Source organism: Panthera tigris, chromosome B2, assembly GCF_018350195.1.
Source record: "Panthera tigris isolate Pti1 chromosome B2, P.tigris_Pti1_mat1.1, whole genome shotgun sequence".
NCBI classification, from domain to species: domain Eukaryota; kingdom Metazoa; phylum Chordata; class Mammalia; order Carnivora; family Felidae; genus Panthera; species Panthera tigris.
The window spans coordinates 49,180,034-49,197,368 of NC_056664.1; the positions used below are offsets into that span (position 1 = coordinate 49,180,034).

General features: G+C 34.9%; 1 protein-coding gene across 1 annotated transcript in view; it reads right to left on the bottom strand.

Annotated features, from left to right (window-relative positions):
* The window catches only part of PKHD1 (PKHD1 ciliary IPT domain containing fibrocystin/polyductin), a 475,560-nt gene that overhangs the window by 163,726 nt on the left and 294,499 nt on the right, over positions 1-17,335 (bottom strand). Inside the window, exon 53 of the mRNA XM_007095512.3 lies at positions 1,258-1,371. Coding sequence (XP_007095574.2) covers positions 1,258-1,371 — 114 coding nt within the window. The remainder of the gene's footprint in view (positions 1-1,257; positions 1,372-17,335) is intronic.

A 17,335-nucleotide genomic window follows, 5' to 3' on the forward strand; every position in this document is an offset into this window, starting at 1 on the left:
AAATAAAAAACGTTGAAAAAAAAATTAAAAAAAAAAATATTCCACCTTTTTGACTATTGGCTAAGTAAAATAGGAAGGGGAGGAATGTGAAGTAATTTAAAGAAATGTCCAACAACGATTTTGGTGAAAACCAGTTAACTTCCTTAACTAAGTTATGCAGAAAACTAGACTGATCAGACAAGTAGATTTCTTGATCATTTCTAATCATCAAAGATTTACTATAAAATAACTCCATTCCTTGTTTCAAGATTATACTACGTAAAAAAATTAAAATCTGTAATTTACCATGGTATCATACAATTTTAAGCATACAGTGAAATATTTCATTCCTTATTCAATTTAATATCAGAGGAAATTTCAAACACGCTAGCTTGGCCATATGGCTGGAGTTGAGGATTAAGATGGGCATCCTTTTATACTAAAGCAAAGTTTAATCCAATGTGGTGCTGCACCGAACAGAGTGGATACCACAGGCAAAAATAAATGGAATGTTCCTGTTATCCATCTAGTAAAAAAGTAAAAATATTCTTGAACCTCATATTTGTAAAAAGATAAAAGCATGTATGAAAAATCCTTTTGAAACAATAAAGCCCTATCAAAGTACAGTACTATCTTGCAATGGTTATACATTTTGAAACTAGGTTATCAAACTTCATATTAGCCTAACATGATTGCTTCCATTTTACTGGGTTGTTGAAATCTTAGAAAATTAGTAATGCCATACAAAGAAAGCAAAAAAAAAAAAAAATGTTAGAATAAGCAGCTTCTTATACCTATCCCTTAATATGGAGTTATTGTGAGGCTTCACATCCTAGTTATATAATCCCGGTCCCAGTTTCTATGCTTTTACATAGGTCAACTTTAAAATAGGATTTGGTGCTGTGGCAGTACCAAATAAACAAACTGCCAACCGTGTTTTTTTAGATCAATTAAATATATATATCAACAACCACATAATATTTATAGTTGATAACAGACTCTTAGTCCAGGCTTTGGTGTCTGACCTATCTGGATATAAATCTAAGCTCTGACACTATAGAGCTGTGTGGCCTTCTGCATATTGTTAATCATCTCTGAGTCCTATTTTTGACATCTGCAAAATGGACACTGGTACAGAAGACCTGGTAAGTGAAATAATAAATATAAATTATCTAGAAGAGTGCCTGAAATTTAGTATGTGTTTTATGAATGTCACTTCTCCATCACAGAAATATACATTTCATTTCATTTTTAATAAAAAGTTATAGTAGACTTTACCAATTGTTCCTGGATCAACATGAATTCCATTGAAACGGTCACAGAAAACTCCTTCTGAGGCTCTGAGGAGAATCAGGAGCTTTTGCTCTTTTCCTAAGGGATTTTCCAAAGTACCTGTTTACAAAGAAAAGTAATTTAAATTAATTTGAAATTAAAAGAGAGAGGAGGAAACTGTGATGTAATTTAGAGAATGCAAAGTAGATGCTATCATGTAGACTATACACAGAAGAGCCAATTGTCACATGATGAAATGAGAAAAGGGGGGAAAATGAGATGCAGTAAACTTCTCTGAGGTAGAGTGGATTGCTGTTCAGCAAATATTCACTCTTCTTTCTCCATTCAGGAAGTGTATACTTTCCTAACTACTAAAATTTAGCCTGTCCTAGTGACTTGTTGTGGCCAATGAAATTTGGGTAGAAGTGATAGTAATACCAATTCTGAGTTGATGCTTTAAAATACTTTGCAAGTTTTCACTAGGTCATTTGCTATTATGTTCCCTGTCATGAAAGGAGAATTCCTTAATGACATCTAGTGCCTGAATGAAGGCATAGGTAGCAAAGCTGAAGAACACAGAAGCTGCAACTGATTCTAGTGAAAATATTTGTTGTTGTAAGCCAATGAGATTTGGGGAGTATTTGTTACACATAATTACAGCAAAACCTGGCTGATACACTGTCTATGGCTGTATCCCCAAATTGCTTTACATGCATCTTAGCATTTAATCCTCACAGCAATCCGGAGAAGTATTATTATTATTTTTTTAAGTTTATTTATTTTGAGAGAGAGCGAGCAGGGGAGGGGCAGGAAGGGAGAAAGAGAGTCCCAAGCAGGCTCCATGCTGCCAGTGCAGAGCCCGACATGGGGCTTGATTTCATTAACCATGAGATCCTGACCTGAGTCGAAATGAAGTCACGCTTAACTAAGCCACCCAGGTGCCCTAAGTATGATTCTTAGGTCAATTTTAAATATTCATACATAACAAGGCTAAGAGGTTAAAGGACTTGTCCAAATTTATCCAACTAGTAAGTAATAATCTGAATTTAAACAATGGTGAATTTGAACAGTTTCTGCCAAGTGATTATTAAACATGTACTGGGTCTTTCTCTAAACCGAAATTATTCTAGCAGCATATGAAGAAAATCCATTCAGGATATGAAGGTCAGCACGGCTTTTGGCCTTAATCCATCAATGCAAACAGAGGAGTTTGGTCACTTTTGCAGCATACAAATTGGGGAATTTTGCTGGACTAGTCTTAGTATTGACCTAATAAAGGTTATTTACTTCAGAAAATACATCTTAAGATACAGAAAGTATTACAAAGAATTCGTTTTTCAAGAAGAACCTGGTGAGAAGATAGTTCCCAAACTATATACTGTATCAAACAGGCTGACAAAGAATATCTGTCACCAAATGAGACTTTCCAATTGAGAAATCCCTGAAAACAACCAAAATGAGGCTGCTGATACACTATGAAGTTACTAGTGAACTTAAAATTGCCTGGTTATCATTTTGCTTAAGCAGTTTTTCAGGGGGTGTAAAATCATTCTCCTCCATTGACATTCCATATATATACCTGGTTAGCCAAAAGGTTCCCATGTGAGTTGTGAGTTTGCAGCTTGCTACATCTTTATGGTCTAGCCTTCACAGCCATTAGTCTATGAGGCACTGTTGAAAGTAAGCCTCAGAGAGGTAAGTGAATCTGCCTGGAGTCAGACAGTGGGTCAGTGGGCAAGGATCAGACCCCACAGCCTGTTTTCCCAGTGAATTGCTGGAGTACACTGCTGTTCCAGGTAGGAATGCCAATCCTCAGCTGAGTGACTAATGTATCCTCTCGGCCCAAACAAAGACGTGCTAGAGCAGAAAGAAGGAAAGCAGGGGAGGAGGAGAATGTTAAGAAAACATGTGTGGTGTAGCTCTTATCTGGCAGTTTTAAGTCTGTCCAGTAAGCCGTTTTCCAACTGTGATTTCATTTATTTCACGGAGGGTAGTTTAGATTCTTGGGGTGGGGGGGGGGGGTGGGGAATGGCCTAGCACTAAACAGATACCAGAGAGAAAAAAGTAGGACAGTTTTTGCCCTAGAGAAATGTATGCAGAGCCCACAAAGAGAGTTCAGCGTTCCTCTAAAATCAGAGATTAAATCAATTATGCAACCCCAAACTGCAGCACATGTGAGCTTTCGCAGAAAGTCTGGGCAAGATTAGTCTCTGCTGTGATATTCTGATATATCTGAAATGACCAGGGTTTGAATTTTTTGTTGTTGTTGTTGTTGTTACATGGGGTAAGGGGAAGACAGGGGGTAGGGACTGGGTAGAAAGGAGACAAGAATGACCTAAAAGGGGGAAAAAATTATGCCATTTTAACATTAAAATGCAGCACCTCTTGAATTTGTAAAAGCTGAGAATGGGAAGCCCTAAAGGCCAAGCTCCTCTTTTATTCTCTGATCTAGCAATCAAAGACAGGTGAGGGCTCTCACCAGCTTGGGCTTTGTCCCTAAATGACTGGAGCTACCACTGAAAGAAAGCTCTGGAGATAATACAGTTCCTCTCAGGTTTCCTTTTTCAAGCTGCTTCAAGCTGCTCTAAACTGTAGCAAAAAGCATTTGTCAACCTGGATGAATTTAGATACTCATAATAGAGGGGAAATCATTGTCATTGCATTGCAGAGAAGCCAGGTGTTTTTGCATCCACAATTTCATTGAATTCTTCCAACCCTCTGATGGATTATTGCTGAGGAAACGGAGACAAAGACAAAGAGAGGTTAGATAACTTGTCAGAAATTACACAGCTAGTAAGTGGTGAGCCTGGGCTTAGACTTAATAAGTACCATCCTAGGACACGTGGACATGAGGAACAGGAAAGAAGCAAAGGGAGGTTGCCATTACTTAGTGCGATGGTGGGCAATGGAGGGGAAACAATATGTTCCAGATGCTAAAATCACCTGGGGAGATGGAAGAAAATAAGTTCTGACATACAAAAGATAACTGTTATAACGATTTCAGGAATATAGTACAAATGGATTCCATGAACTTCAAAGGTAAGAAAAAGGGAAAAGAACCTTATATTATTTCATTAACTAAAGCTCTTTGATGGAATCAAGTATAAACCTAGTTTCCACTTAAGCCCACTCTCTCAACATGACTCTCCACACCTTGTAACTAAGCCAACACACACTGAATTACTTACTATTCCCTCTACGCTCTCTCCTCTGTGCACATGAGAGTCCCCAGACTTTAATATCTCCACTGCTGTCTTAACTCCTGGACATCCCTCAAAACATGGCTCCACTGTAGTTTATGTCTAACAGCCTTCTATGATTTTGAATTAGATGCTCTCTTCTGTGAATAAAGATGTCCACACTCCTTGCTGCCCCCCCCCCCCGCAAAGAGCTTGTCCTGACAAAATAGTATGGAATATGGACAAAGGTGATTTCCTGGAGTTCTTTACTGCAGTGTTATCTATTTCAAATAACAAACAATTGAAAACACTTTGAAGTAATAAATGATTGGAAACCACTGTCCATTTAGATTCCCTTCCTTTTCCCCAATTTCCTTGACATGCTCAAAAGCTGAGTCATTTAAGTCTTTAACACACCAAAACCCAGCTCTGATGCCACCTCTTTTGGGATCCTTCCTTGTCAGCTAAGATTGGTCAAGTGGCCCCTTCTATGGCTTATGTCACTACATCTAAACTGTGCTGTAAGTCCCTTCTACCTGATGGCCTCCTACTCTCTATAGTGAGCTAATCAAAAGAAAAGACTGTGTACTGCCAATAGAGTTCATTTATGTTTTATCAGAAATGAAATGAAATGAAAAATTAGGTAATTTTAACCAATCTTTTTGCAGTAACGAGAAATAAAGAGGAATACTCCAGAGTAAAAAACACCCATTTCACCAATGTTGGAATAATCTTAAGCATCTATGTGCCTGGCATCAAAGCTGCAGAATAAAGCAAAAATTGACAGAATTACAAGGAAAATAGATATACCTATAATAACAGTGGAAAATTAAACATAACTATGAAGAGAATGAACAAAAAGCAGTAAGGATATAGCAGTTTTGAATAATACTATTGACAAATCTGACATAAGAGTCCTGGATGGAAAATTAGACCCAAAAGAATATGTATCATTTTGAGACATGCACAACAGAGTCACAAATAATGATCATATGGTGACCCTAAAGCAAGTTTAACAAATTTAAAAGGATTGGAATCATAGATGCTTGCTGACCACAGTTCAATCAAACTGTGCAATTTATACAGGGAAAGGTCTATAAAATGAACTATATTGAAATAAAGATTTCCCAATTATCTAGAGATATCATTAAGAGAGTGAAAAAGCAAGCCACAGAGTAGGCAAAGACATTTGCAATACATATAACCAACAAAAGGTACATTGTAGAATATATAAGTGTCTCCAATAAATCAATATAAAACAGAGAATTCATTATTTTAAAAGATGGCAAGAGAACATCTACTTCACAAAACGATATCAAATAAACAATGAAAAGTTTTAAAGTATTAATTACATTAGAGATGAGAGAAATGAAAATTAAACAATAATTAGATCTTACTACATACCTGCTGGAATGGAATTAGGTTTAATTTAGCTGTGTATTTTTTATTTTATAAACTTTTCTGTATATGCATATTTCATAATAATTCAAATTTTATTAACTGATTATTATGTTTTATGGACACTGATCAATAAGTATTTATTAATCAAAAGAACAGAAACTGGCCAAAATTATATGTTTTACTGCTTTTCCATGACATTAATATTTTTATAGCTCTATTGAGATATAACTGACATACATGAAAATGCATATATTTGATGTATACTGACTAAAATTTTAGATAAAACTTTTTTCAAGTCCTTTTCATTGAATCCAAAGAAACAAATGGTATTTCTACATAATTTGTATTTCTGTCCAAGTAAACCTTGAAATTCCATGAGATATCATGATTGATTGCACATGAAAGGTTAGGAAATTATCCCCCAAAATTAATTTTGCACATTTCTTCTGTCCTCTGAAGTCGGTTATATGAGCTTCTAACTGGAGCACCACTATTTTTCTAAAGCCTTGCTATGTCTATTTTCTTCAGAGCAGAGCCTCCAGAACATTTTTATGATCAGAACCAAACTAGCAAATAAACAAACTAAACCAATTAAATTGTGAAGCAGATTTTATTATGAATTAGATTTTAATTCCTAGTGTACATTTGACCCACCTATCCCTAAAACATTCCTCCCCTACAATCAAAATTAGGTGAAAAGGTGAAATAATGATTGGTTATAAGAGTAACAAGTAGGCACAAATGATAATCTCTAATCCCTTGGAGAGTGATTGTATTATGGCTGATAGGTTTTTATCATTGATGAGGCCTGTCATTTTGTCCAACAATTGATAGAATATTAAAATAAAAGTTAAGGGTGCCTGGGATGTTCAGTCAGTTAAGTCTATGAGACTCTTAGTTTTGGCTCAGGTCAAGATCTCATGGTTCTTGGGATTGAGCCCTACATCAGGCTCTGCACTGAAAGCACGGAGCCTGCTTAGAATTCTCTCTCTCCCTCTTTCTCTGCCCCTGCCCGACTCTTGTTCTCTCTTTCTCCAAATAAATAAACTTAAAAAAAAATAAATAAAAGTTAATACATAATGTATTCACTCACATACTTGTAAAATGTATAAAAATCCTTAAAACTTTATAAACAAGGGTGAGCTAACTCACTTCTATAAGCCTTGGTTTCTGCAACTTTAAAATAAACATAATAATAGCATAACTTCATTGGGAGTTAAATGATGTACTGCATGTTAGTAATACATGGCACAGTGTCTACGTATCAAATGTTTTAAATGCTTTTAAAAATGTTGGCTCTTAGTAGTAATAATGGGAAAAATAGTAGCAGTAACAATGAAGAAATGCTACATATTATAATTAACATTTAAATTTACAAATTAAGAAAAACAAGGTGAGCCCTTCCCAACCAGTAATGTTCTCTTTCTAAAGTGCTAGAAACTAGACATTTCAATAGCAAAAATAATAGGCGAATACTTATTTGAATGTCCAGCCCACAGAACTGCAGGAAATACAATTAAATTTATCTCCAACTCAAACACTCTTAAAATAGTTTTCTAAACAAGGAAACAAATTATTTATTCAGTCATTTATTCACCTATTTGCTTAAAATAATTTAGTTTTTCCATGCAAAAATAATTAAATAATACTTAATAGTTATTTTATTTATTATATAATTCACTATTTAATTATTTGAAAATAATCAATTTCCAAAGGAATTTTACTGTTATTGTGATGGAAGTTCAAGAGTCCAAAATATAGTTTCAGAAACACTGATTTAGAAAATATTAAAATATTAAAGACATTACTGTAAATGTGTTTCATAGAAACTGATACCCCAAAAAATAGAAGAATCATTTCTTGTATCAATGTTTTGCTTATACACACACACACACACACACACACACACACACACACATATATATACTTATTATTATATATAGTGTGATGTTTATCTGTCAGAGAACTAGTATCCATCTACAGATAAAAGAGATATTTCTGTGTTTAAATTCATTTTGAAATACGTATTATTTACCATTGGCTGCCACTCTTCTCCAAGACTCAAAGAAATGAAGTTTGGTGTTTCCTGAACTTGTAAAGAACAAAGCTTGTATGCTTTTGTCCTTATAGTTAAATAAATACAATATTTAAAAGTAACATCCCGTTTGTGTCACTTTTTAATTTTATTGCATAACTAGTAATTTCATTAGCAAACTGTCAGTGTAAACAAAAACTGATTTCTTCACTCATGATCCATATTAGCCAATTTATAAATGATCTCTTTTGCAGATATTTATATATACCTATGGTAATATTTACACATTAAATGTGTGGTTTATTTGTATTTTCTAAACATAAACTTGAAAGAGGATATATATATTTTTTAATTTAATATATTATTTTTAAACATCGCTACAAGATTCCCTGGCTACTGAATGAGTCTAACTACTGGGTATTGTGGCTTTAGGCTAGAGGATATGTTTTAATCTACACTTTTCTCTGGTTTGTCTCCTTTTTATTACTTAATCATCCAATGAGCCTTACAGAACTGTCAGTTTGGAAGGCAATAAACTGTGTATGGATTTTTCTTCTTTAGGATTGAGAAAGTCCCAATCATAGAAGCAATGAAAGAAACTTCCATAGACCCAGTACTTCATTTCCTGACAATCAAAGTCATGTGCTAATGATGACCTTAGGCACCTGGCTACAAATGTGAGACAAGGCTGACAAATACCCATCACTAACACTGCAAAACAATATGTGACACGTTTTAAGATAAAAACCCAGTTCTAAGCATAATTACTGAGCAACTAGGCAGCATGTCATGTGACCTTGTTGTGACAGGCCATGGAAACAATGAACTGCCATGTCCTCAGGGAAATTGATGTGTGGGGCATGTCTGCTTACCTAGGGATCAAGGAGGGTTCTATTAACTTTTAAAGACACTAATTATTACTAGTAATCCCTCTCTGAAATTCACCTACAAACCATCAGAAGAGAGTCTTCCATTTGCAATTTTATTTTATTTTTTGTTTATTAATTTTGATAGAGAGTGAGGGGGAGCGCATGAGCAGGGGTAGGGAAGAGACAGAGGGAGAGAGAGAATCCAAGCATGCTCTGAGTTCTGCACTGAGTCAGATGTGGGGCTCAATCCCATTACCATGAGATTATGGCCTGAGCCAAAATCAAGAGTTGAACACTTAAATGACTGAACTACCCAGGTGCTCCTCCATTTGCAATTTTAAAACTATGAGCTTCAAACACTCTATTGAGCTGAACATTTGGATGAATAACATGTTAATGTCTTTGGTATCTAAGCAAAGAACACATTTTAAAGCATTGGAATGATGTCCTCTCTCAGAAGATATCAGTGTAAAAGATGAGTTCAGACATCTACTCATGGACAATGAAATGCAAACATTTCAAGCAATCAACAAACCAATGTTTATTAAACAGGCTTTGAGTTGGGCATTTTTATGAGTTTTTCTCTCCTAGACAGACTAAAAATTGAAAATACTTCGGATTTGTAGAATATCACCCATTTTTCATTGTTTTGTCATTATTTAATTCCTTTCATACAGAGGGGAAAAGCATTGTAGTCATTTACACATTAATACTATAATTCCTTCTTCACAGATGTAGACATTTAAGTCTAAGCTAAGGATCTGAACATGTTACAAGAAAAAGTCATTGAGCTGAAAGACAGACTTAGATATATCCATTCATTTATATATACACTAATCAGTCACACAGTACACTATCTGAACTCTACTATGTACTAGGCACTAGGGTCACAAAATGTCTAGTCTATCATAATAGGGAAGGTGAAACATACCACCTTGTAACAATAAGATGAATGCAATAATGACAATATGAATTAAGAGAATAGACCAGAACAAAAGACACAGTGAAAGCTACTAAATGGAGTCAGGAGGTGCTCACAGTAAAAATAGTCCTTGGGCACTGCCTTCAGTTGAAGGATGAGTATTTAAGGTAACTAAAATAGCCTCTAATCCTGGTCCCGGTCTTTATCAGCTAGGAGATGGGAGAGCAAATCAGTTATCACGCAGGAGCTCAGTTTCCTTATCCATGCAATGAAACAGAGGATTCACAGAATCATTTAGGTCTGTGATATTACTGTTCTAAATCTACTATTAGAGAATACTCCAAAAGTTGTAGAATGAGTTGCTTAACTAGAAATATAATCCAGCTCTCTAGAATTGCCATGAGGATCCTCAACTAATTTCTCTCTTGTTAATATTATACTTATGAAAAAGTAACCATTTTCAGCATAATTTGGCCTCAATTGTATCTTTAAGACTTTAGAAAGCAACCGGACTTTGCTTCATTTCATTAAACAGGAACCTTATCTGTCTTCCTTACTGCTGAGTATTCAAGTCTCAGAAAGCATATTTGCCACTGAGCAGGCCATCAATGAAGCAGAAAGAAACAGAAGGAAGCAAGAGGAAAGGGACAGAGACAGGGACAAATCTATATGTAAAACTTGGGAAAATCATATCAGAGGAATTATTTTCTCCTTAATATTTACTAATTTGCCACAAATTATCATCCAGAAGAAAGTTATTCATGAAAGCACATACAGGTTTAATGACATCACTCTTATATGGATTACTGTTCATTTTTAAACATGACATTTAATATGTTCACTTATACTTAAGATTACATTAATGCCAAAAAAATGAAGTTGTTAAAGAAATGGTATTCAATGTATTAAAAGTTACTGTCCCTAAAATAATGTGTTAGTTTTTTACTTTGTTCCACATACAAAATAACGTTGCGTCAAACCTATATTCAACAGTCATTATAAAACAAAAATTTAAAAAAAAAGCCAAAATAAGATGGCCAGTTTCCTTTCCAACTTTCTTTGCTCTCTGCTAATTTCATACTAATGACTACTCCTTTTTTCTTATAAATTCCCTTCTTTGTTTCAATATATTATTTTCTTGTCATTTCATTTTCCTTCTCCCTGCATTGCTGTTTCTTTTCCATCCTCCTTCCTGAGCTCAGTTTCTTCTATCCGCCCTTTCTTTAACACCATTGGTACTCCCCCAAATTGTAGCCACTTACATACACTGAAATCTAATCTTGAGGTGTATGACTCCACCTATTCAACAAAAAACTGTGAGGGCTTTCTATGTGTCTGACACTATTACAAGCACTTTAATAAATACTCAATTAATTCTCATACAACTCCATGAAATAAGAACTGTTATTATTCCCATTTCGAAGGGAAGGAAACTGAGGCAGAGATAGATCCTGTAACTTACCCACAGTTGTTCAACTAACAAGTGGTAGAAAGGTGATTCTAACCTCATACTACCATTGACCCAGATCTCCCAACCTGAAATGTGGCATGGGTTCTAAAAAACTCCTCACCTGACATCAAAATTGCTACTAGGTTCTAGTGACTTTTTTACACACTCGGTATTTCTATAATTAATTATTCCTTTTTATTTCCAGTGCCCTAGTTGATTCCTTTACAAGGTCTCTCCTGAAATGTCTTACTATCTTCTCACAATTTACTGTGACCCTTCCAATATACTGCCTCATTCCCCCCACCTTCCACTGCCAGGAGTGATCTTTCTAAGACCAAATCCAATTATGTCACTTCCTTACCTAAAACTATTCAGGGACTACCCTCCTCACAGCCTTCATGATAAAATCCAAACTCCTTAACATAATGTATAAGGCCAAAAAGCTTCACTGGCTACCACCATTCTATAAAACCTACAATGCAGACATACATATTCCCTATATTTCCTGAAGGCATAATTCATTTCCACAAAGATGTGCCTTTTGAGATCTCTTCCTTGATCTTTAAGCCCCTCCAGGTTGGAAGATGGGACTCTTCCAATTATGTTTTTACTTATCTGTCTCCACTATTTTATGGAGACATTTCTTGCAAGCTAGGGTTCATGACTGATATTTCTGTATATCCAACTTCTCCCATAGTACTTGGCAAACAATAGGCAATGAGCAAACACATGACAAATTAAAGAATGGACACAAAAATGAAATACTTTAAGCTTATCTCAAGTGTTGTATCAGATTAATGAGATAATCACTGCACAAAGAATGAAACTGAGTTTGGCATTTGTGATGCAACTATAACCCTCTAAGCAAGGCTTTGATATTAAACTTTCCTTCTATTTCTATAGCATTCTATCTTTCTACTCTACTAAAAGTCAGTTGATACCTTCTGCCAGCACAAGTTGACTTAAAAGGACCACCAAGAAATATAACTCCACAATGTTAGGACTTGGATCAAATGGCATCAAACAGCAGACATACTTTGGCAGTGCTCTGTGCCAATGTCCACATCTATTAAGTTTGTTTACTAACCAGTCTTATTATCTATTTCATGTTGGGATTTCTTTAGGGTGTGGTAGAATTAGACAGATGGGTTGAAAGTCTTCCTTCAGGCATAATACATATAAAATTGGGCAGATGGGTTCTAGTAATCAACCTTTAGGCCTACAACACATGGACGAAGCAGGAAGAAAAATAATACACCACTGCCGACTAATAGGTAAAAATATAGTGGGGAATAGACAAATTTTAAAATAAAATTTGAAATGTATAAATCAAAACTGGAAAGTTTCCATGTTACTTCCCTTCAAAAGTATATATTTTCAGGTAACAAGCTTTTATTATAGTAGTAATTGAACTGAGAAACCTAAAAATAATTTACAAAAAAAAGACCAATCTTAGCAATAGCTGTCCAACTGAAATACATTTTCTAGTCAGAAGAACAAGGTTCAGTTTTATTAAGTATTTCTATCAGTTAGCTGGATGAAGATTTTATAAAATATTAAATAAACGAGCAAACAAGCTTAATCTGAGAGAAAAAGATCAGAATTTAAAAGGATTTCCCCCTTGTGGAAAAATGGATTGAAATGATAAAAAGGTAAGTTAAAAGTATTACATTTAGATCCCCCTAGAACTGAAGGGAAAACAAAATAATCCTTACACAAGTGTACAATGTAGAGATATGTATTAGAGGCAGGACACAAAAAAGAGTAGGAATTTGGGGGGCCTGGGTGGCTCAGTTGGTTGAGCTTCCAACTCTTGATTTCAGCTCAGGTCATGATCCCAGGGTTGTGGGATCAAGCACCGTGCTGGGCTCTATGCTGCACATGGAGCCTGCTTGATATTCTCTCTCCCCATCTTTCTTTGCCCTTCCCCTGCTTGTGCACATTCTTGCTCCAATCAATCAATAAATAAATAAATAAATAAATAAATAAATAAATTGAATGTAAGAATTACAGTTCACAATATAGTTGGCAGGACCAACTGCATAAAGGGCTGGACAGAGAAGGTAGTTCAATGTTTGGAAATATTAATAAAAAGATGGTATCTATTATGGTAGCTAGAAGCTAATTGTGCTGGAGAGCTTCTGTTAATGCCTCCATTTTCAAAGTCTGCCTTTCTTTCCTCTGCTCAGTGCCCCCAGGATACTGTTGACCTGCAGGTACTACATTGAGCTCTCCTTCACTCTGATCTCCGGTTGGCTTTAGTCAAATGAAGCACAAGCAGGAGGTGAGGAAACAAAGAAAGTGAGATCAAGGTTTTTTTTATATCTATTAGCTGTTCCTTGTACTGAGTTAGTCCCAGACACAAAAGGTCATGGTACTTTCTGCCAGTTATCTCCATACATCCTCTGCCATCTCTAATTCCAGCAATGACTTCTTTTTCTCACTCCTTTAGGGCAAAGGGTAGTAAGGATGCTCTGCTGTTACTAGCCCTGGGGAATTCCCCATGCCATTTGGATTTTTGTGACTCTCTCCTTCATTAACATTTCCTCAAATAAGTCCAATTCAGTATGACATCTATTTTCTGCGAGCACCCTGACAGATAAACTGAAACATCAAATACTTATTACATGCCAAGCACATAGAAGAAACTGTTATGTTTAATGGTTTTAACATTCCTCCAAGGAAGTTTCCATTTTGCCATGTACTTTACTGCTGAATAAATGGATGTGTCCAGAGGGTAATTTGCTTAAGGTCAAACAGCAAGTAGGGTAACCAACATGGATTTGATCCCAAGCCATTTGACTTAGAGCCCATGCTGGTCACTGCTATACTCATTTGACTCTGTCAGGGTCCACCCAGGAAAAATTCTTTCCCTCTGGCTTCGTACTCTCATAGGAATTGAACAAAGTAGTGTTTAAAGGCAATGTCAGGGAGTGAGGGATCTCATAACTCTGAGATATGTGAACCGAGTGCAAGTTTGTAAAATCTTTCTGAAAAGCAGTTTGACAACATGTATCGAGGACTTTAAAACATAGATTAATCTGAACGAGAAGAACTCCAAAGACAACCATAAAACAAGTAACAAAATGACAATAAGTAAATACCTATCAATAATTACTGTGAATACAAATGGACACTCCAATCATACAGTCTGGTCAAAAGACATGGAGTGACAGATGGATAAAAGGCAAGACCCATGTATATGCTACCTACAAAAGACTCATTTCAGACTTAAAGATACATGCAGATTCAAAGGGACAGAAAAACATTTATTATACAAATGGAGGTGAAAAAAAAGCCAGAGTAGTAATATTTATATCAGACAAAATAGCTTTAAAACAAAGACTATACCAAGAGACAAAGAACACTACATAATCATAGAGGGAATGATCCAACCAGAAGATATAACAATTGTAAATATTTATGCACCCAGCATGAGAGCAACCAAATACATAAAGCACCCATTAACAAATATAAAAGAAGTAACCAGTAATAATACAATAATCGTAAGGGATTTTAACACCCCATTTCCATCAATGGATTGATCACCCAAACAGAAAATCAGCAAGGAAACGGTGGATTTGAATGACACATTAAACCAAATGGATCTAATAGATATATTTAGAACATTCCATCCTAAATCAACATAATATACACATTCTTTTTAAGTGCACATGGAATATTCTTCAGAACAGATCACATGTTAGGCCACAAATCAAGTGTCAACAAATTCAAAATGATTGAAGTCATACCATGAATCTTTTCCAACCACAATGCAATGAAACTAGAAATCTACCACAGGAAAAAATGTGGAAAAAGCACAAATACATGAATATTAAATAACATTCTACTAAACAATGAGTGGGCAAATCAAGAAATTAAAAAGGAAATCAAATAATATATGGAGACAAATGAAAATGAAAACACAATGGTCCAAATATTTGGGATGCAACAAATGCTATTCTAAGAGGAAAGTTTATAGCAATACAGGCCTACCTCAAGAAACAAGAATCTCAAATAAACAACCTAAACTTATATCTAAAAGGAACTTAAAAGAAGAACAATTAAAACACCATATTAGTAGAAGACAAGAAATTATAAAGATTAGAGCAGAAATAAACTAAAATGAAACTAAACAAAAGAACAAATCAATGAAAATAGAAACTGATTTTTTAAAAGATCAGCAAAATTGATAAACCTTTAACCACACTCTTCAAAACAAAAGAGAGAGAAAACACAAATAAATGAAATCAGAAATGAAAGAGGAGAAATAAAAACCATATCACAGATACACAAAGTATAATAAGAGATTATGAAACATGATATGCCAACAAATTGGACACACTAGAAAAAATGTATCCATTTCTAGAAATGTATAACCTCCCAAAAACAAATCAGGAAGAAATAGAAAATTTAAACAGATCAATTAGCAGTAATGAAATTGAATCAATTATCAAAAAAATTCTAACAAAAAAAAAGTTCAGAAGCAGATGGTTTCACAGGTAAATTCCAGCAAACATGTAAAAAAGAGTTAATACCTCTTCTCAAACAATTCCAAAAAAAAAAAAAAAAGAATAGAAAAGCTTCCAAATTCATTCTATGAGGACAGCAGTACCCTGATAGCAAGTACGACAGAAAAAGAGAACTATAGGCCACCATCTCTGATGAACACAGATGTAACAATCCTCAACAAAAGATTAGCAAACTAAATCCAACAATACATTAAAAATATCATTAACCATAATCAAGGGGGATTTATTCCTGGGATACAAGAATGGCTCAATATTTACAAACCAATCATTATGATACATCATATCAACAAGGGAATGGATAAACATCATATGATCATTTCAATAGATGCAAAAAAAGCATCTGACAAAGCATAACATCCATTCATGATAAAAACCGTCAACAAAGTAGGTTTAGAGGGAACATATGTCAAGATAATACAGGTCCTATATGAAAAAAACTACAAGTAGCATCATATTCAATGGTAAAAACTGAGAGCTTTTCCCCTATGGTCAGGAACAATACAGGGATGTCTACTCTCACAACTTTTGTTAAACATAGTACTGAAAGTCCTAGCCACAGCAATGAGACAACAAAGAGAAAGAAAAAGGCAGCCAAACTGGTAGGGAAGAAGTAAAACTTTTACTATTTGCATATGTCTTCATACTATATATAGAAAACCCTAAAGACTCTACCAAAAAACTACTAGAGCTGATAAATAATTTCAGTAACGTCAAAGGATACAAAATCAATATACAGAAATCCATTGTATGTCTATACACTAATAATGAAGTAAGAGAAAGAGAGATTAAGAAAACAATCCCACTGCAGCGCCTGGGTGGTTTAGTCAGTTGACTTCCGCTCAGGTCATGATCTTGCATTTTGGGAGTTAGAGCCCTGCTGTCAGTGCAGAGCCTGCTTAGGATCTTCCGTTCCCCTCTCTCTTCGCACCTCCCCCCTGCTCATGCTCTCTCTCTCTCTCAAAACTAAATAAACATTTAAAAAAAGGAGAAAGAAAACAACCCTCTTTACATTTGCATCAAAAATAATAAAATATCTAAGAATAAACTTAATTAAGGAAGTGAAAGACCTGTAGTCTAAAAACTATAAAATACTGATGAAAGAAAGTGAAGACAACACAAACAAGTGGAAAGATATTCCAAGCTCATGGAATGGGAAAACAAATATTCTTAAAATGTCCATTTAACCCAAAGCAATCTATACATTTAATTCAATCCTTATCAAAAATACCAATAGCATTTTTCATAGAACTAGAAAAAATAATCTTAAACTTTGTATGGAACCACAAAAGACCCTGAATAGCCAAAGTAATCTTCAAAAAGAACAAAATGGGAGGTATCACAATCCCACATTTCAAGTTACACTATAAAACTGTAGTGATCAAAACGGTATGGTACTAGCACAAAAAGAGACACAGATCAGTGGAGCAGAATAGAGAACCCAGAAATAAACCCACAATTATAAGGTCAATTTATCTTTGACAAAGAAGGTAAGATTATGCAATGGGAAAAAGAAAATCTCTTCAACAAATGGTGTTGGAAAAATGAGACAACTCCATGCAAAAGAATGAAACTAGACCACTTTTTTATACTATACACAAAAATAAACTCAACATGGATTAAGGACCTAAACGTGAGACCTGAAACCATAAAAATCCTAAAATAGAGCACAGTAATTTCTCTGACATTGGCTACAGCA